This window comes from Talpa europaea (genome assembly GCF_964194135.1).
Source record: "Talpa europaea genome assembly, chromosome: X".
Lineage (NCBI taxonomy): Eukaryota > Metazoa > Chordata > Mammalia > Eulipotyphla > Talpidae > Talpa > Talpa europaea.
Genome location: NC_140081.1, coordinates 28,788,267 through 28,809,733, shown reverse-complemented (window position 1 = coordinate 28,809,733; position 21,467 = coordinate 28,788,267). Strand labels below are relative to the sequence as shown.

The following is a 21,467-nucleotide window of genomic DNA, read 5'->3' as shown; positions in this document are numbered from 1 at the left end:
GTGGGGGATGCAGTGAGAGGATTCATCAGAGACAGAGTAGGGAGCAGAACAGGCAGATCTATTGAAATGCACTTCTGAGGGGAGCAGCGGGCGAGACAGAGAGGTGTGCTAGGCCATGTGGGTCAGCTCCCTGGCCAGGGATCGAACTCATGCCACAGTGGTGATAGCTTGATAGCTCTGAGACTTTAATCCCTGCGCCACCAGGGAGGCCCTGAACTGTTTTTAGTGCCACAGCTTTTTAATAGCCCCAACGGTAGCAACAGGAGAGGCTCATGAGTCACTTCTGTCCTGACAAACCGGCTGCACCCTTTCACTGAGCCTGTGAGAAATATTTGAACGCATTCTCTTTGCCAATATATCTCCTGTGAGCCATGTCTGTTAGGACGGAACAGTACTCTTTTGGGGGATTATGTGTGCATGCATTTCATACAAAGGCTGCTAAGAAATCTAAAGAAATGTGAAAGTTGAATTTTTGTCAAATCAGAGTCAGAAGGAGTCTCAAACCCTCAGCTTTTTGATCAATGAGTTAAAGTATTGATTTGAAAAGTTATGTTAGCTTAGATGACAAGTTGATGTACATTTTCAATTATAGAAGTGTGTACTAAATTTGTACTCTTCTACAGTAGAGCTTTGACAATGGAAAAGGAAATCTTAGGCTGGGGACTCCTTTCCATCAGGAATGGGAACAGCTATGGGGGGCGAAAGCTTGTGAAAGAAGATGCTTTGGGTTGTTTTGTTTTAGCAAAGATCCTGGCATCTTCTTTGCCATTAGTGGTGGGACAAATACAAATGATTTTTGAGGCTATTGGGTCAAAGTGTCATTTGCTCTGGAGAGTATACTTGATTCTGAGAGATTGTATACCCCAAAAAATGACTACCTAAAGGCTTCTGGGCCATTAATTCAGTCTCCAGCTTTTTCTCTCTCTCTTCTTCCTCACAAATGATAAGTAAACCAAGAAAATCAGCAGTATTTACCACTTAGCACTCCCTTTGAGAGAGTAGGCAGTGGCTATTTTTAAAGTTTTGTTTGTTTTTAGTTTTTGCTTTATTACATTTTAGTACAATTATCATCCTTTCTTAGGCAGTAATAAGAGCAACCTGGAGTGGTTGTTGGTGAGAAGTTTTGTTTTTGTTTTTTTGAACTAGAGAATGAAGTTCCATGGCCTGGGGTTGAGCTGGAGGAAACCTAGAGGGCTAAGAAAGTGGGCACAGGAGAAAGAGCTAGGGGATGGGGATGGTAAAGGCCAAATAGTCAGGAGTCAGTCCTCTTGGAAAGAAATTTGATTAGTGAGTGTTGACTGAAGATAGGGAAGGGCTAAATTACAGGTTAAGATATGGAATGGGAGGCACAGAGTTCCAAGTTTAAATTTTCTTATCACTGGAAAAATCAGGGAAGAACAAAAAAAAAATTCAGAAATGGGAATGTGATGACAAAAATAAATGTTTACTTGTTGGACATAGACAGTTTCTTTTTTTCTTTCTTTTGAACCAGTGGCCATTATTGAGTGAGTTCTGTGGTTTTTGTAAACATGATTGAAACCTACTCTCACAGGATTTCGCTGTGTTTTGTTTGAAATAGTTTAAAATAGTCTACAAAGATCTCCATGTTCATCTTGAAAACATAAGAGACCTTTCAAAACAGCCATAATCAGAGCAAAAAAAAATATTGATGTTTCATTTGCCTTTGTTTTGTTATAGAGAACTTTACCTCGATTCCATGCAAGCCTCCACCTCCTCCAAAAATAGAAAGGAAATTTCCACCTTACAACGGCTTCGGTTCTGAAGAAGATTCTCTCCGCTCTTGCATAGGCCTCAGACCCACACCTCATCAGAAGGACTTCAGGAAGTACATGGAAAAAGACAGGTGCTTGAAGGGACCATGATTTTTAAATTTTTGATTTTATTTATTTTTAAAGATTTATTTATTTTAGGCATACAAGAACTGGGGTATGGCCAGAGGTGTGGGGGATGAGAGGATTCACCAGAGACAGAGTGGGGAGCAGAACAGGCGGATTGACTGAAATACACTGCTGAGGAGAGCAGGGGGCGAGACAGGAAAGGTCTGCAGCAATATGTGGGTTAGCTCCCTGGCCAGCCAGGGATTGAACTGATATTGCAGTGGCTGCCAATAACTTGATAGGCTGTGTCTTTAGCCCCTGTGCCACCAGGGAAGCTTCATGATTTTTTTACTTTAATTAACTTATTTTTTAATGAAATACCTTTTTTCACATCCTTGCTAATTTTTTGACAGAACAGGATTTCTCCTTCAGATGTGGTCACTGTAGCTCTCCCACTGCCAAAGTACCCCTTGTTTATTATGCTCTTTCTGCCCTCCTGCCTGCCTTTCTCTCCCCTCCCGTCAAGGATGTGTCAGATCTATTGTCAGCTTTCTAGGTTTGTCTTTGTTAGTCTAATCTTTCCCAGGTGTGTTCAGGGTTTATAATACAGTCCTCAGGATGAAGCAGATGACACTCAGCTTGTCTAATTGTAATGGTCCTGGGACCACTGTTATAGCTTTTCAATGAATTTGATTATAATGCAGTCTTAACAGATTCTTTAGAGTGGTTATTATGGTTTTTTTTTTTCCGTTTTCTTGAGATACAACTGACATATAACATTGTGTAAGTTTAAGGTGTACAATAAAATGATTTGATATAGGTATATATTGCAAATGACCACCACAGTAAAATTAATAAAATGAGTTAAGCACTTCACGTAGTTAGATTTTTTTCCCCCCTTGGTGATTACTTTTAAGATCTATTCTCTTAGCATCTTTCAAATATACAGTGCAGTACTGTTAACTGTTGTCACCACGATGTGCATTATATCCTCAGAACTTATTCATTTTATAACTAGAAGTTTCTATCTTTTGTCTACCTTCACCCATTTTCCAAACCCCACCCACTTCTAACAGCCACCAACCTATTTTTTGTTTCTATGAGTTCATGGTGTTTTTTAAAAATAGATTCCACATGTAACTGAGATCATACAGTATTTTTCTTTCTTTGTCTGACTTATTTTACTTAGATTAATGTCCTCAAAGTCCATCTGTGTTGTTGTAAATGGCAGGATTTCCTTCTTTTTTATGTGTAAATGATATTCTGTTAGGTATATAGTCATGCATTACTTAATGGCATTTCAGTCAATGATGGACCACATATATGACAGCCCTCCCAATGGGCTATACCATATAGTCTAGGTGTGTAGTATGCCATACCATTTATGTTTGTATAATTGTACTCTATGACATCAACACAATGATGAAATTACCTAATAAGATGCATTTCTCATAACATATCTCTTATCAAGCTCTGCATGACCGTGTGTGTGTTTATACACACACACACACACATATACATGAAATTTATATACACACAAACACACACATCATATTTTCTTTATCCATTCATCTATCAATGGGCACTTAGGTCATTTCCACGTCTTGGTTATTGTGGAGTGCTGCAGTGGACATGGGAGTTTTCTTTGGGACAGTAATTTTGTTTCTTTCAGATATATACCCACAAGTAGAATGGCTGGATCATGTGGCAGTTCTATTTTTGACTTTTTGAGAAGCCACCATTTCCACAGGGGCTGAACCAATTTTCGTTCTTACTGACAGTGTGCAAGAGTTCCCTTTTTTCCACATCCTTGTCATTCAGTGGTTGTTTTAATAAGTGTCACTTGGAGGCTCCTAAAGTCATGGCATTCCCAGTCTATGTTGCTCATATATGTGTATATACATGTATATACATGTACACACATGTATGTATAGTGTGATATATGCAGTTCACCCTCCAATAATAAGGGGGTTAGGGACACTAACCACCATGCAGTTGAAAATACATATATTAATAACTTATGGTTATCCCTCCACATACAGGGGTTCCACGCTTGGGGAATTCAACCAGCTGAAATCCATGGCTGATTGAATCCATGAATGTGGAACCTGAGGTTAGAAAAAAATTTCCTATAAGTGGACCCACATAGTTCAAACCTATATTGTTCAAAAGTCAAGTGTGTGTGTGTGTGTGTGTGTGCAGGTGTGTGTGTGTGTGTTTACCTTTCCATATATATTTCTTCTCAAGATGGTCTCTAGGAAATTATGTAGAGTAGGGGTCAGCAAACTTTTTCTTAAAGGATCAGATAGTGAATATTTTTGGCTTTCTAGATAATTCAGCCTCTGCCATTCAATTCTGTTGTCATGGGGTGAAAATAGCCACAGACAGCTCATAAACAAATGTGTGTCTGTTTTCCAGGAAGACTTTATTGATGACACTGACATATGAATATCAAATCACAAAATATTTTTTAAAGCCTTTTCAAACCTTATAAAAATGTGGAAAACCATTGTTAGCTCATATAAAAACAGGTGGCCAGCCGTATTTGGCCACACACTTTACTGCACCTTGGTATTGAGCCTTCAGTGATTTATAAGTGTATTTCAGGATGTTACTTGACAATGTTTTTAATTTAGTTGAGTTCAGTAACCATAGATTGATCCTATGGCTAAATATAATTTCAAAAGATGGACTTTCAACAGTGTTTCTAATGTAAGTAAGAGAAAATCTGCCCCTGAGTTGTGAATAGAATGTGGGTACAGTCCTGGCTTTTTGCTTCTGCAAGGGAGAATAAGCCTTGGATAAAAAAGTTGGGAAGGAGAGTTGGTAGGAAAATGTTGCGGATACTTGAACAGGATGTGGGCTAGGAATCAAAGTCCTGTGTGAGGCAAATAAAGGATGAGGAAAAGCTATGGAGCAAAATGATAAAGGGAACACGTAGTAACACCAGGAGGAGAAGAAAAAGACAGTATCCTGAATTTGATCAAATTTAATGGCATTCGATGTAGAATATTTTGAAGCAGAGAGTACAGTGGTTTTGATATAACTGTAAAAATGGTAAAAGTATGTTGAGTTTATAGAACATACAGAAGACTGCCTTTGCCTTGACATGATGTCCTGCTTAGAATTTTATGTTTAAGTTTCAGAATCGGTGTTAACTAAAGTGTGACCCTCATGCTTGTTAGAAATGCTAATGTACTCTAGCCCAGGCCAGCTGAGGCAGTGGCTGAGAGAGTGGGGCCTGGAACCTCTGAACCAGCCCTTCAGGGAGTTCTGCTGGGCACTTGGGTTTGAGAACCACTGGTTTCCATCATATAAGTGGGACGCCAATTTGTACTCCATCGTCCTTTGTAGAAAGTGGTATTTACAGGGAGTTTCAGGGCAGGACTTTTGATACTTTTCTCATACTACTGGTGTTAAGGGCAGCCACTTAAAGGAGGCAGGCAGAAAGAATATCCCTATTGTAAAAGGAGAGGGAATTTTTCTTATAAGTAAACAGGAGGAAACATGATTCCAGGGTGTTGCTTCTGGAACCCAGGGGAAAACTGTTCTTGGTGGGTAGTCGCATGAGTGTCTCTGCCTGTCTGCAACCCGTGTCAGCTTGTGTGCAGAGCACTGACTGTAGACAGCTCTCTGCGTCATGCCATGCTGTCGGGCCAGGAGATGGTACAGGCACGACATCTCTAATTTTGTTTCTTTCTGTCCACTACTTATTCTTTGCCAGAAATATCCTTCCCTCAAGCTCCTCCCACACAGTGACCTTGTTTCCATAGTGACTGGCATATTCAGCGGGAGATGTACAGTATGAGTTTGAATAACCTAAGGTTTTCAAAACTGTGAGAACCTAAGGAAGATGATCTCACAAAGCATACAAAGACAGTCTCTTATTGTAAATAAACTGAATTGAGAGGTGCAACTTGTACATGACATGTATGATTATTTATACTGCTATTATAAATTTACTGGGTGCTAATTGTATGAGATTGGTGCTGATATACTGAGTCATTGAAGGAAATATTTTCAAATCAAAGCCTAGGAGGTTTTTGAGGTACATGAAAACCTATTTTGTTTGAGTAAAAATTTACTGTGGTGGCCTGCTGGGCAGATTGTCCAGTCTGACTTGGGAGATCAGAATAATATCTTTCTTGCTGTATTCAATTGAATTACTTTCTTTTTTGTGTGCCCACAATACTCTGCTGATGATACCTATAATAATATTACTACCAATAACAAGCAATTAGTGGTTACTATGTGCTAACTAGTTTACAATATGTGATCTCATTTAATCATCAAACAATCTAATAAAATAGATATCATACCCATTCTTTCCATGAGGAAAACTGAAGCTCAGAGAGGCTACACAATTTCCCCAAGCTCACACGGCTAATTTTTAGTTGAACTAGGACTTCAGCACAGGGAATTCTTCTGGTATTTTCCTTTCTTGTCACAGAACTGGCATTTACCACAGTGTATGATAATTACTTGTTTATGTAATTGAAGTTTCCACCTAGACTAAGAACTCCTTGAGGATAGGGACTGGTTGCATTGCTTACCTGAGAGTTAAAACAATGCTAGCTACATACTTGCGGCCTAATAAATATTTTGTCTAATAGAGAAGGTATGGATGACAAAGTGAGTAAATAGAACAAATATTCACCCTTCCAGTTCTTAAAGATCAATAGAGAGATGACTTCCCACCAGGAAGGTTATTATAACCGACTTGTGTTATTCATAACAATATAGCATTCAAAAATTCATGGCTTCATCTTTTTTTAAAACTGATGAAATCCACTTTTTATATAACTTTTTAAAATTAAGTTGACTCACTTCATCTATATATAGATAAAGTTACGACATGGTTGCTGGACCTAATTATTTATAAATTGTTGGGATGATGGGAAACAATGCATTAAAAAGAAACAGAGGAGTATATGAGTCTATGCAGTCTAAATTGCATGTGACAGATTATGGACAGTGCAGGAGTTTTGAGTAAGGTGATCAGCTCTGAGGGTGGCCGTGGTCAAGCACAACTCTACTGATTGGGGCCCAACAGGATAGACAGGGCTCTGGGCTGGCACAGGGAAAGATGAAGGTGTGCCCTAGGGTAGAGAATGACACCAAATGAAGGCCTGGAAGCAGAAAGGAGGTTGGCATGGGCAGTAAATGAAGTAACTTGTGTGGATTATTGTGACAAATAGCTCCCTAAATGTGTGTGTATTTGAACCTGATTATCAGTGTCCCAGAAAGCCAAATTAAGCAGTATAGGTGGTCAGTAGGAAGCAGGGGAAAATGCTAAATTTTTTTTTTTTGTAATTTTTTACTGACTTTAAAGGACGTAAGAATACTATGCAATGCCTTAGATTTTCTGCATTCCAGACATGGTCTTCCTTATTCACTCTATACAATAATGGTTTGATTTCTTCTTAATAGACTCAATTATTCATCGCAGTCCAATGCTAACATTTTTTAAGTGCTGGGAGTATTGTGATGAAAATAAAAGAATATTTAGAGAGGTTTGATAATTAGCTTATTAAAAAAATATCTGAAGGCATTTGCAGTGTTTTTCAAAGTGTGTGCTACAACATCATCAGAATCTCCCGGGGAGCTTATTAAAAATTCAGTTTTTTTCTGGAAATGCAAGCTAACTACTCATACATATCTCTGGGGGTGGGATTCTGGATTCTGTATATTTAACAAGCTCCCCAAGTGACTTTTATAGACAATAAAGTTTGTGAATAGTTGGTCTAAAGATTTTGTTTGAGCAGATCATATTCCTGATTGACAAGATCTGTAGAACAGTAGAATTCAGTGGAAATGGCATATTAAATATGAAAAATCCACACTTAACATACACACTAATTTATATAAGTTTCAAGAAGCTAAGTTGATTTTAGTTTTCATTTGGTCTGATGTTAAACTTCATTTAGTTGTTTCAGTGATATTTTAGGCCTTCGTAAAAGTTATGGATCTTTCAAGAGAGAGGAGGCTACCAAATCTGTTTACTACTTATGATGTAGTAGACGGTTGACAAGATGTAGCTTCCCTGAGCACTATATAAGGTCTATCTTAAGTCAGAGAAACTAGCAACTAAGAAAACAGCTATAGCGATCTTGCTGTTTTGCCCAGGGACTAGACCTCCAAATTGCTAATTTCCATCTCACAGGAAGCTTCAAGCTGGGAATGCTGGGAATGTTGACTCCATGCTTTTCAGTCCTGCTCCCTTGGACAATCAGAGAACGAGTTAGAGAAAAGCAATTGCCTCTGCAAATAAGATATTTTTTTTTTCTTTTCAATCACTGTAACACCAGAAAAGAATGAGTTTAAGCACAGTAGAATCAGAACTAGAGTTTCTTAGAGTTGTGACAGGGAGTAACAAAGTGCATGGTTTATTTTACTGTGTGCCTCCTTGTGGTAATGATTTTGATTATCAAAGACCATCCCAACGGTTTATTTAGTGTTTATTATGAAGTCTCCTTTTTTTACTAGCTGTTATCTACAGATATGCTTCTGTTGACAGACCATACATTAATTTCTTAAGTATCAGGCATATAACTTTGGAATTTATGTTTCTACAATCTGATCCTATCTTTGGTCTACTAGACTATTCATGCATAAAATTCTAAGTGCAAATTCCAGTCTACATGGATTTTATAACAACTTTCTAAACAACTTCCTAACAACTTTACAAGCATCTGTTGAGGACTTCCTATGTAAAAAATGTTGTATTAGATAACTGTTAATAAGATGCAGTCCTTTCCCTTGAAAACAGATTTGTAATGGCTGCTTAAAATATGGGTGAGAAGTGCTATAGAAGAGCCAGGTCTATAATACTTAATAAAGCATGTGACAGGGAAAAGGTAACTTTCCCTTAAAGGGATTTGGGGGGAATGTTGGGGAATTGGAGGAGTTACTTAGGGAGGAGAGGGTGTGAAGCTGGAAGGAAGAAAGGAAATGGGCATGAAAAAGTGAGAGGAAAATGGGGACGAGCCTGCAGGCACCAGCAGAGCAGACACTGGCACACTGGGCACAAGGGCTAGGTGCTGAGCTTTGTGCTGACATGTGTTTGTGATTCTTAAACAGTCTCATGGGTAGAGAACAGCTGTTTAATTCAGCTTGTTTGAGCAGTGTGCTTATGACATGTGTTTTGGGTAGATTCTCCCAATATGTTACCTTGGACATCTAAAGAATAAGATACTTCAATATACTGAGAAAATTCTGCTTATAGATTTAGAACATTAATCATAAAACAGATGACCCTTTTTCTACTCCAGAAAGTTATACTATCTGAAAACCATAGCATGTCTGGGGTCAAGGGTGTGAATGGGTGTAGGGAGTCAAAAGGTATAAATGTCCAGATATAAAATAAGCCTAGTGACTGAAGTTAATAGTACTACTGTTGCATGTTTGAAAGTTGCTAAGAGAATACATCTTAGAAGGTTCTCATCAGAAGAAAAGGTTTTGTAACCACATGTTATGATGGATGTTAACTGGACTCATGTGATCATTTCCCAAAATATACAAATAATCATTAGGTGTGCACTTGAAGCTGATAAAATTATGTACCAATTATGCAACAGAAAATGTAAAAAGAAAACGACAGCACACTTTTTACAGGATTTTAAATATACATAATGTGTGGAAGATTACTTGTATTTACTTTAACCCTCATTTTTCTTCCATTTAGCTATGGCAACATAAGCAATACGCTCCGTTTTTTTGCAAAACTTTTCACACACAAATGTGCCGATGCCGACAGGATGTTTATTATTTCATATTTTCTCAGTGATAACACAATGTCAGTGTTTGAACCTATAGAGAGGAATTCAGGTAAGAGATATACCTCTTGGAGCAATTTCCTCAGAACAGTATACTGTCTCTTCATTTTCAAAGTTAGGGGCTATGATCTAATTTTACAGCCTAGCTGATCTAACACAGTGGCTTTCTTCCTTCTTTCTTTAACCACTAAGCTTCATTTAAATGGGAACCCAGATATGTAAAATGATAAAAGAAGAACCATTTTGGTTGGTTCAGTACTGGGGGACTCAGAACACCTCCATTTAGATACTATCTCCCCATCTTCTTAATATTTTTTATCGCTCCTCCCTCGGGAGCCTCTGAGGGCACCTCTGTGGAATCCAAGGACTTTATAGACTAGCAGCCACCAATTCCACACACAGCCAGTATGACAAGAGGAAACTGTATTCTTGATAGTACCTCTCACAAAACGGTGTAAGACAAGAATGCCAGATTCACAAATTTAGTCTTTAGAGTCCATCTTTCTTTGTTTTTTCTGTCTGAGGTTTTTGCCAAGATTCCAGCAGCAAGGTCCACCAATGCCTCTGCAGTGTGCTGGTGCTGTGGCCGTTGCTGAGCAGAGCCACTGATTTTCACTTACCAAATCATGGAACTGTTAGGGTTCCATTCTCTGTCCTAACATGTTTGAAACCTTCATCTGTGTTAGTAACACACATCTGGGAGGAATCATTAGTGGTATGCTAGTTAACTGGCTCTTTGAGAAAATTATAAAAGCCCCAATTTGTACTGTTTGCTAGTTTTCATCACATATATACCCACCATGGCCAATTTCAGGCAACCAACATTTTGACAACTGGCTTGCAAAATTCCTGAAAATTTAACAGCCAGCTCTTTTATGAGCTGGTATGAGCACACCAATGAATAATGAATAATTTGTATAGCTCAGTCACACTCGTCAGTGATTTGAAAAATGCATCAAATCTTAAAATGTAAAATTGAATTGGGATGAATATAGTCATGCTCTTAAATGTCAAAAAATCAAATCTATACATCAAGAATGGGAAAGATGAGGCCAAGCAAATTGCAGCATGCATAAACCAGGGAGGGTGATGGTAGTCAACTACAAGCTTATAAATAAAAATAGCAGCCATGGTTGAGTACTTACTGTTATCATTATAAGAACTTTATGAAATGAAGTTTCATATAATGTAATCCAAGATGGGGTTAAATTTGCAAGGGATTTATATTGGGAAATGCTGGTGAAGGAAACCATGGAAGAAGCCAGAGGAGGCGGGAGAGCTGTCAGACTGCAGTACATGTCTGACTCCTGTGAAGGACAAAAGGAAGGAGAAAAGGAGAGGTCTTTGACTCAAGTGAAATTCTAAATTACTGCAAGACTCCTGGGGAGTCCTAGAGCCAAAGTCATTAGTTGGAAGAGCCCCCAACTTGCAGGAATGGGCATGCTCTAGTATCCCTACCTTGCTTAGTCATTTGTTGGCAACAGCCTGTGGGAAGCATCACCTTGGCACAAACCTGGAGGTAGATTTCAAAACATAGCAACTGGAATCTTCCTCTGTGTTCCCCATTGTAGGCTATCTGAGAGGTACATTTTCATGAACTCCCATAGATTTAATTCTCATACAGAGAGATTCATAGAGAGTACACAACTCCTTAAGATAATCCCATGAGCAAGTGACAAAGCCAGGATGATCTCCAGCTCGATTTGGCTCCCAAACCTCTATCTTTCTACCACTTACGGTTTCTGAATGTGGTAGGAGGAGCGTGATAAAACTAGTCCAAAAAGCTTATTGTTAGGTCTCAGGATGTATTCATAGGTCTGAAGATTTTAGTTCATTATCAGTTAGAAAATACTAGAGTCACGTGTTGTAATCTGTTGACTGCTTTGCAAGAGGTCACAGACCAAATAATGCCCATGATGATAATTTTGGAAAGAATGAAATATGTGGCATTGCTAAAAGAAACAAAGATATTTTACCTGTGGAAAAAAAGAAAAATGGCACTCCCATAATTATCTTCAAACACTTAATGTGAGCGCATTTCTGGAAGAGGGGCATCTTACACTTAATCTGTCAGAATAAGCATAAGACATCATCTGGAACAAATAGGTGGAAATAAGCTCAAATGAGGAATGTTCTAGCTGAGGAATATCTTCCTGATATCCCAGTTGCCAGTATGCTTTCGGGAGATGCAGGTACTTTCTGAATGTTTAAGTGTTTGAATTGGGCAGGAAGTAGAGAGAAAAGAAAAGACTGGAATGCCATATCACATTTTTCTTTACATACTCACCTAGGAAGTCTCATTTCTTCATCCACTGGCTCATTCCTCCCTTCAGTCTGAGAATAATAGGCCATTATGAGTTCATTAGCCAAGTTGTGTGGTCTCTGAGCATGAAATAGCTCAAGGCAAGTTGTATAGTTCTTTTAAGAATAAAGGCTACTCATTAACTTATCTCTTTTTCTATAGGGTATACTGGTGGGATGTTCTTGAAAAGAAGTCGCGTTAAGAGACCTGGACAAGAAGTCTTTAAAAGTGAACTATCGGAATATATACAAGCTGAGGAGCTGTATGTTGGAGCCAAAGTGAACGTGAATGGCTACCTATTCCTTTTGCTCAATGCTGATGAGTACACCTTAAACTACATGGAGAACAATACAGATAAGGTGAACTGGCTTTGTGTAATTCTTGACTTGTCTCTCAGTACCTGGTAATGTATTTTTCTTTCTCTAGGTCTATTCTTCGTTTTGCACCCATTTTACATTGTGCATTCACACATGTGGGCATGAATAATAGATCATTGAGACTTGGCTCCGGGTCCCATCATACAGGCCATGTTCTAGTCTATTCTGTTTACAAGTTGGGTTCTCTGCTGCCCAGCATCATGGATGCCAGGCACAGGCAGGAGGCAGGCCCAAGGTTGAATCAAATTTCTTGCATTTTCTGCTGATGTGGACAATGTTTTCAGAAAGAAATTCGGCAACTATTGAACAGGAAGAAAATCTGGTGCCACACACTGTGCTGTCCCAGTTAATCGGCACAAGTCTGTAGAGAAGGCCAAGACCTGAACAAACTGAAACCCCGAGGGAAGCCCATAGTTGCTGGGGTTGCAACTTCCATCACAGGAGCTACCTGAGGCCTAAATATGAATTCAGGGACAAATTGTCAACAGTGAGCTCAAGGAAATTTTTTCATCTGAAATAAGGTGAAAAAAGATGGGTACTTTACTAAAAGTACTATGTGGCAGTGCGATAATGTGTGTGAAGTGTTGAGTTCTGTGTGGCCCAGGGCAAGCTCAGGCCGTGTAGAGTGTAGCTAATGTAAACTAGGGCTATAGTTTCCAACACAGGGTGAACCTATATCTTAATGTAAAATACAGATGCAGCATGAATATATATATATTTTTAATATATGAAGGGCTTTTTCTTTTCAGAAAGATGAAAGCTGGGTAGGATATTATCTGGTATCAGTGTCCCAAGTGAAAATATGTTATTTTAAAACTACCTTTAACAGGGATATTCTAAGCAGAGAGAGATTAATATACGCTTTAATATCAGTCTGCAGAGTCTTTTCAAAAGACCTAATGGATCCTATCATGGAAATAGATTAAAGGAAATGCAAAAAAGGGAGGGGATGGGGGATTGCAATAGGTGCCAAACTCCCTGGTGGAAGAGAGAGAGTTTTATACTAAATTACCATTAATGTTTTTATTTTTAAACATAATCTTTTCATTTTTTAGCTCTTAGCTATAATTATTTACAACATTATGTTTTACTGGATTGAATAAAAAGTATTCTTACAAAGTCAAAAAACTAACCACATGGTAGGCAACAGAAATTGGGAGCTGCCTGGAGAGGTACTGTTTGGGGATTGCAGTGCGGGTGGATCTCTGACCCCCAGTCTTGCTCTGCTCATAGCCTGGTGAGGCTGGTGTGGGAGTAGGGATTGTGTTCTGGGCCCTGTGGCCTGCAGTCCCTTCAGCTCAATTTCTCTAAGATCTGGGCCTGTGCAAATGTTGCTTATTGTCCTAAAACCTTCACTGAAGTGATACAAATCTGGTCATCAAAAGGATGGGGCTCACTATATCCCAGGCATGTTTAAATAGCTTTCTTGTCTTCCCCCCTTCCAGTTTCCTTACAGCAACCTTCAGCTTGCCCTACAAAAACTGAAAGAGGTAGACTCAAAATCCAGAGAGATCAAGCTGGTGTTTGCAAATGCTGACTGCAACCTCACGAAGAGGGTGGATTATAATACATTCAGGTAAGCAGTATTCTGCTAGTAATGATCTGTTTTCCCCTCAACATTGTCCAAATAATAGAAAGAAAAAATTCTTCTCTGTCTAATTAATTAACTACTTCGTATTTATATGACATTGTGGTCAAATTTCACCCTTTCTAGTAAATTTTACACATTTGCAAATTAAAGGCATTTATAAGGTGAGGACAGGCAGAAGCATAGAATCTTAGTTGGTCACATGAAGCTAAAACTTTAGGATCCCAATAAAAGGCAAAGCCCATTTGTCAGGGATCAAAGAATTGCATTTGGGGGAACACAGATTTGGGTAGAAATCCAAAACATGTCCCAAGGAGGAACAAAAGTCAGGGAGTTTTATATAGAGAAAAAGGAGGATGTGGTGAAGCATGAGCTAACAGTCAGGTGAAAGAGTCACAAGATAAAAGTAAGTAAAAGTTCACTCTTATCAGTCTCTTTAAATAGAATATTCTTATTCTTTCTGGCTTCTCAAACAACTGTGAAACAGTTGCCTTTTGCCCCAGTTGAATCCAATTTAGATAAGACAACAAAATGTTTTTTATCTGCAGTGGCTGCCTGACTCCATTTTAAAATGGCTCCACTTATGTCAACTTTTCACGGTCACATTTTCTTGGGCTCATTCTGTTGAAGGGTCAGGGGAATGCTGGGAATGAGAAAGGCAGGAGAAAACTGCAGCTAAGAGCATCTCTTTTATATCTAGGGAATAAAAGAGGGACATCCCCTTAGGAATGCCATCTAATTGGAAAAGACAGGGGATGCTTCACTGATTATCAGAGAAAAGGTGTATTTATGCATCTGTGCATATGTCTGCATGCAACTCATGTATTTTGAAAGATAGAAAAATATAGAAATTGAGAGAAAATATGAGGATACTTAGAAATATTATAAGAAATCTTGAACAATAAAGATTTCCTCTGAATTCTGGGACTGTCCAGTGGCTGACCTAGGCAAGTTTCCAAATTGCATGCACACAGGAAAATTCAAATTCCGGGTCTAGTATATAATTGTGAAACAAAGTGACTAGAGCATTCAGGAGAATCATGGATGGAGGACAAAGGAGACTTTCTCTTTAGACTGAGAATTCTGGATCCTGAAAACTACTGGTTGAAAGATATATAGGAAACTGGGCTTGATGCACTCAAGCTGTGTGCTGAAAAATGCGTAAGTTGAGCCCAGGAGACAGTGACAGGGAGGTCTTTCCAATTCTGCGTCTGAAGTCGCTTCTTACATTGGTACCTTGCGACCTGAGCCAACCACTAGGCCCAAGGTGTCCCCAATGCTCATTTGTTGTTTTAACATAGCTCTTCTGTGTTTCTAAAACATTCTTTTGAAAGAAGCAGGCAGAGGACATATATATTTTTTTTTTTACATTGCCCAACCTTCTGGGTTCAATAAGGACTTATAGCTCTTTGTTATTGTTCATAGTAGTACACATGTTCCTGGCCCTTTGGAAAACAAAAGGAGGCAGAGTAAAGAGCAAAAACAATCGTTCAGGCTCTGGACTAATGGAAAGCAGTGGAGGAGAAAACAATTTCCATCAGAAATGAGGGAGTGGTTTTCCCAACGCATCCATTCTCCAAACACTCTAGCAAAGTTTGTTGGAAACGCTTTAGTGAGTTTATGGGGCATTCTGGGAAGCACTTAGGCCAAACAGAAGATCTAAGGAGGAAGAGGTTTTTTTATACATGGAGACCTGGCCCTAATTGTGGGTGGAATAAAGGACTGCCTCACTGTCTGCTTGAATGGGGCTGCATGCTCAGAAAGAACCAACTTCCCATCTTTTGACCCTCTCCTGACTAGAAATTCCTGAAAGTGAAAATTGGATCAGGTCATGCCTAGCTTGAAAAACCCTTTAGTGGCTTGCTGTTGTCCTTATAGTAGGATCCAAGCATTTGACAGCAGCTGGCAGGACCTTGAGTGATGTGACTCTGTGTACACATTTCCAGAGTCAGTACTACTTTTTCTGTAGCCCAGGCTTGCTGGTCTCGTTCACTTTTTCAAACATGGCAATTCTTTCCTCCCTCCAAGCTGTTGCACTCATGCTTCCTGCTCTTGCAGTGCCCATACCACCACCCTTTTCATGGCCAGCTCTAGGACTCATCTTATGTGGCTCCTCCTCGGAAGGACTTTCTTTCTGACTGTCCTACTAAAGTAGATTATTTGCTGTTATCCTTGGCCCCTTGCTTGTATTTTTTTCACATTATTTGGCACAACTTGCAGTTAGCTTTATTTTCATATTGTCCTTGGTGTGTATGTGTTGGGCATCTCTTCTATTAAGAATGCGAGCTTTCTGAGGGACAGGGACCGTAACCATCTTTCTCACGGTCCTATCCCTGGCACCTAGCTCTGGGCTCAGGACTTATCATAGTTCCTGAATTGAATAATGAACTGCTAGAATTATTCTTGGGGTCTCTAGAGCTGGTGGCATTGTCTCTATATGAGATTGTAGAGTAGGAGCCAAGATATCCTGGTCCACATGACATGCTCGGTGTCAGGCCCTGTGCCTTCTGTGCTTGGCTGCAAATATGGCTCCCTAACTCGTGGTCTTCAGCCCTCTCTTTTGCTCTTCATACTCTTTCCTGGGCAAAGACAAAGGAAATACTTAGCCAGTCATTATGATACCACACCCTAACTTAATTCTGTGCTTGGCCATTTCACGAGCTAATATTTTTCTTTCTCTGTGTTTATGTGTACGTGTGTGTGTGCTGGCTATTCTAATCAGAACATAACCTCTTTGAGAACAGAAACCTCCATTTCTTGCATTCTGCTTTAGCTTTATCACTTTCCACGGCACCTGGTAAATAGTAGGGTGTTAATAAATACTTGTTGAGTGGCTATGTTTTATCCAGCCCTCACTGCTTGGACTGCCGCCTGGAGGCGATAGTTCCTCAAGCTCAGACCTTTCTCCTGAACTGTAGGTCTGGAAATATGAATGTCTGCAGGACAGTTCCTCCTTGGGTGCCCCTTAAACTTCCCGAAATAACTTTCCCAAAATCTGCCTCATTTTCTTTTTCCATAAAGTGGCAGCTGGGGACCCTATCTTGGTAAATGCTGACATACCTCTTCCCAGGGCCTGGGCCAAGGTCTACCTTTCCTTCCCCACACCCTTCCTTGGCTTGACTTAGTCCACCCAGCCCTTTGACATTGCGCTTCTTAAACTACTTCTGCATCCCCAGCTTCACTGTTGCAGTTCAGCTTATCACTACTGTTTACTTGGACTCTCTTCAGAGCTGTGTAGCTAATCTCCTTGTCTTAACTCTCATCCTCCAGAGTTTTCCCCGAAGTGACCTTCCTTAAACCTGATGATGTCATTCCTCTGCTCTAAACCTTGCATCAGCGCCTCACTGTCTCCAGGGCAAATCCTAACCCTTCAGTGTTTCATGTGGGATTGGCCATGATGTAATCCTTGCTTACCTCTCTCCCTTATTTCCACTAGAAGAATACCTTTGTAGAAGTCTCTGCTTATTGAGTGTGTTCTGTGGGCCAGATGTGTTAAGCTTTTCATCTACTGGCCACTGGTAACCCCAGTTACTTGTTTACCATCCTGCCTCCACAGTTGGCTCCTGCCATGTACAATGAATGTTTGCTGAATAATTTAATGAATGGTCCTATTTTTCACATAACATTCAGTCCTAAAATTTATAACAAACAAATGAATAATTGATTACATTGCACTAGGGAAAGGCAATCTGTCTCTCCCAGGCACTGGCATTCTGAAACTCTTAACATGTGGGTTTATAAGTACACTGGTAAAATGATCCTTTGGCAGGTGGAGTCAGGCTTGTGGCATAGGCCTCTGGGCTTGCCCCTTTGGCCCTGCCTCTCTCACCCGGGGTTCATAGCTTGAAGTCCAAGTATGCACCTGGGACCTACTGCTCTAGGCAGTCGTCCAGACTCTGGGCATTTCCTTCTTTTCCTCAAAGATTTATACCCCTCCTCAGGGAAACCTCAACGGTGGGAGCTAATAAAACTACCTCTGTGCCTTAAGATATTGAATTCAGGTGTGGGCCTTCCCGAGCGCTTTCCCTCAAAATTGACCAAAGGGAGTGCAGGGACAGGTGTTGTCAGGCAATAGGAGGCAGTGTAGGGAAGGACTGCTTCTCTTCTGTCTTGTGGGGGTCACTATTTCTGCCTCTTGGTTGGGCCCATTTCCCTGGGATTTTCTTTCAGGGTCTGTCAGCTTGGACTGTGAGAGCTGCTGATTGTTATCAAGGATGTGTAGAGAGCCTTTCTCAGAGCCTCCAGGTACCTGGCAGGGAGTCAGGCAAGGACTAGGCTTGGCAGGACAAATATTTCTTGCAATTAGGAAGATGGGCCAGGGTAAAGCTTCCCAGTTTGGGCTTTGGATCCTGAACCTTAGGTGGCAGCAGCAGCAAGGGCCCCATGTTAGGGATAATGTGACCAGCCCCTTTAAACATGTGCCTCCCCAAATCTTTATCTACCCATCTAAGATGATATCTGCCCAACATAGCCTGAGTGTATTTTGGTTTTCTGTGTGCTCACCTCTTCTTTCTGCCTGGGTGGAACTCCCAGAGGACGTGGCCCGTGCTTGTGTCGTCCCAGGATCCTTCAGTTCCTCGTGTCTCAGGCATCAGTGAACACAGTTCTTCAGAGTCCCTGTTACCAGTTGCAGGGTCAGAAGATTTCCTGTGAACATTCAAAATAAATTCCTTCTGATACTTAGAAGCACAAGAAAATTTTCTGTTTGGTAAAACTAGAACTCATCCCAAAGGAGGGTCTAAGATAAGTAGATCTGATTTTGGACTTTCAAACCTGAATTTCCTCTCTGATATTTGTCAGCCTGGCGTCCTTGAGTAAGCTGCTAAATGATGTTTTTGCCTATAAAATGGGGGATAATAACCCCTACTACACAGAACTGTTGTCATGAATAAATCTGATAATGTAAAGTTTTGATTGTAGCATACTTAGTGCTTAGTGGACCCTAGACAATGAAAATGGTTACCCCTATAGTTGCAACTTTGTGTTACTGAAAATAATTGGAATCTATGTCCTGTTTTCCATATTTCAGTAAGTTACATATTTACCCATGCTGAGGTCATTGAAAGCATTCTTCAGTAAATGATAGTGGAAAGAAAGCTTAAAAACTAGGAGGCCATGAAGGTGAAAATAACATTATTGGTGGAACAAGGTTGGGAAGCATTAATGTAATTCACCTTGTTTTGTCCTTTACTTCAAGGAAGAAGATTGTAAATTTAGTGCTTAGAACATTGTAATGATCTCATCCTGATTTATCTCAAACAGTTCTCTCTCCCTTTCTGTGGTTTTGCCATATCTTTATTTGAATAACTCTGTATACATTGTTACTGGTATTTTCATTGGAAGCTAGCATCTTTTAACAAAGCCACTGGACTACACATCTGTATGAACCAAAGCAAAAACAAACAAACAAATCCCCAAGACATCCAAACATCTTCTTTGCATCATGAACCAATTTGACAATGTTCATAGCCTGTCTTTGAGATGGAAATTTCAACCGACATTTTTAAAAACAGCGTTTTTTGAACCTTCCCGAAAGCATTAAATATAAATAATGTGATGTCATAGGAAGAATGCTGGCCTGGGAATCAAAAAGACTGAGATGAGATCTTTGAGCTGATTCTGTCACTGCTCGGTGGTGGTGTTTATATTGGTGAGGGCTTCGTTTTAAAGTGTAGAATACTTGCTGGCTAGTTAAACAGAGAAGGAATTTATTAAAAAGATCCTGGGTGGTTCACAGTATCTTTGGAAGAGCTGGAGAAACAAGCTTGAGGCTAAATTCTAGGAGCAGTGCCCAGAACTGGGCTGTAGATCTTGCCTGATGAGAAAATGGCCTGCATCTGTTAGCACTGTACTACCCACAAGTCCTTGCTACATTTATGCTCCTGCCAAGAACCGATTTGGCAACCTTGCATCCGTTGCCACCCCTCTGGCAAAGCTGGACCCCTCTGATACCACATGTAGCCCATACCTAGCTAGTTTTCTCCTGATGATCCCTTACAAGTCAAAGTTAGCTTCCCTGATTGGCAGAACCTGGGTAACCTGCACGTTTCTTTCTTTTTTTATTTTATATATTTTTTACATCATTTTTCATTTTTGCACAATGTATGCATTTTCATCTTGGTTATATTCCCCATACAATTCCCACCCCCCTTATTTTGAACCTAATCCCCTCTCCCCACCCCCGGTAGTGTGTCTCTGGTTTATAGTTGCTTGTTGATTTTGACTTTTACTTTATTAGTCTTTTTCCTGGTCCCTTATTTAGGTTTTCTAAATTCCTGCTATGAGTGAGACCATCCATTTTTTTTTCTTTTTCTTTCTGGCTTATTTCGCTGAGCACGATCCCTTCCAGCTCCATCCATGTTGCTGCAAATTGCATGTGTTTATCTTTCTTATCGCAAGAAGGCTGGGAAATTGTACCCTGACTTCCAGGTTGAGTAACAGGAAACAAAAGGTGGAAATATCCCCAGATAAAGAAAGGTGATTTAAAAGGTGCCCTTTTAATTTGCTGTGAATATTTCAGGGATAGCAAATCCATGCCAACATGAGTAAAACAGAGAATATAAAGTGTCAACATTATGGACTAAATTCTTTGTTAGTAAACAAACTAAGCAAAATACTTGCCTAGTTTTTGCACTTTGCAGATATTGTTCTGATCCACCAAGAAACTGAACAGAATACAAAGCCCTTGCCTATACACCACTACTTCTGCAATTATTTTTTAAAGATTTATTTATGCATATAAGAACTGGGGTACAGACTAGAGGTATAGGGGGGCAAGAGGATTCACCAGAGACAGAGTGGGGAACTGAACAGGCAGACTGACCGAAATACTGCTGAGGGGAGCAATGGGTGAGACAGGAGAGGTCTGCTACACCATGTGGGTTGCTCTGCAGCCAGCAGGGATCAAACTGGCACCACAGAGGCTACAGACAGCTTCACAGTGCTGCGCTCAACCACCTGTGCCACCAGGGAGGCCCTACTTCTGCAATTTTTGATGGAACTTTCTGTGTTTAAATTGTCTTAAATGGTGGTAGTGGGTTAGAGTCAAGTTCATAAATTGAACACTGGCTTTTGTTTTATGTTTTTAAAATAAGAGTTTAAACATAAAATTCTATTATGTGGTGCCTCTTGAAAAATAGCAACTGGACCTACATTTTCCTATGGCATTGTCATTTTGGGGTCAGTAGCAGCTGTTCTCTTCAGAAAGAACTTGTTTCCATGTTTCTTCCCGGTCTCTACAATTCCTTATTGTCTTATGCCTTCTCCCATTTATCTTACCTGCATACCTTAGTAAGTGCGTGCCTAGGTAACCATTGGATTACCTTATTATAAAGTAGCGTTCAGCTATAAAAGTCCATGATTTTATTACCCTAGGTATAGCGGAAGTACACACTGAAAAGTCTCTGTATAAAATAACCTAGAATAGAACTGAGGATTGATTTTAAAATTAGAACCCAAATATGATTGCTTACATAAAATCCAAAAGACTCAGTTTAGAAATGGTTGGAACCATGAAGAGTATTTGGGAAAGTAGCTAAATGCAACAAAATTACATAAAAAGGGCATCATTCTATTTCATATTACTAA

The 21,467-nt window shown here is 39.8% G+C and overlaps 1 protein-coding gene across 1 annotated transcript in view; it reads left to right on the top strand.

Moving 5' to 3' along the window:
• The window catches only part of EFHC2 (EF-hand domain containing 2), a gene marked incomplete at both ends in the record, with an annotated part of 199,012 nt that overhangs the window by 94,512 nt on the left and 83,033 nt on the right, over window positions 1-21,467 (top strand). Inside the window, 4 exon segments of the mRNA XM_084259237.1 lie at window positions 1,699-1,864; window positions 9,523-9,665; window positions 12,078-12,274; window positions 13,738-13,868. Coding sequence (XP_084115363.1) covers window positions 1,699-1,864; window positions 9,523-9,665; window positions 12,078-12,274; window positions 13,738-13,868 — 637 coding nt within the window.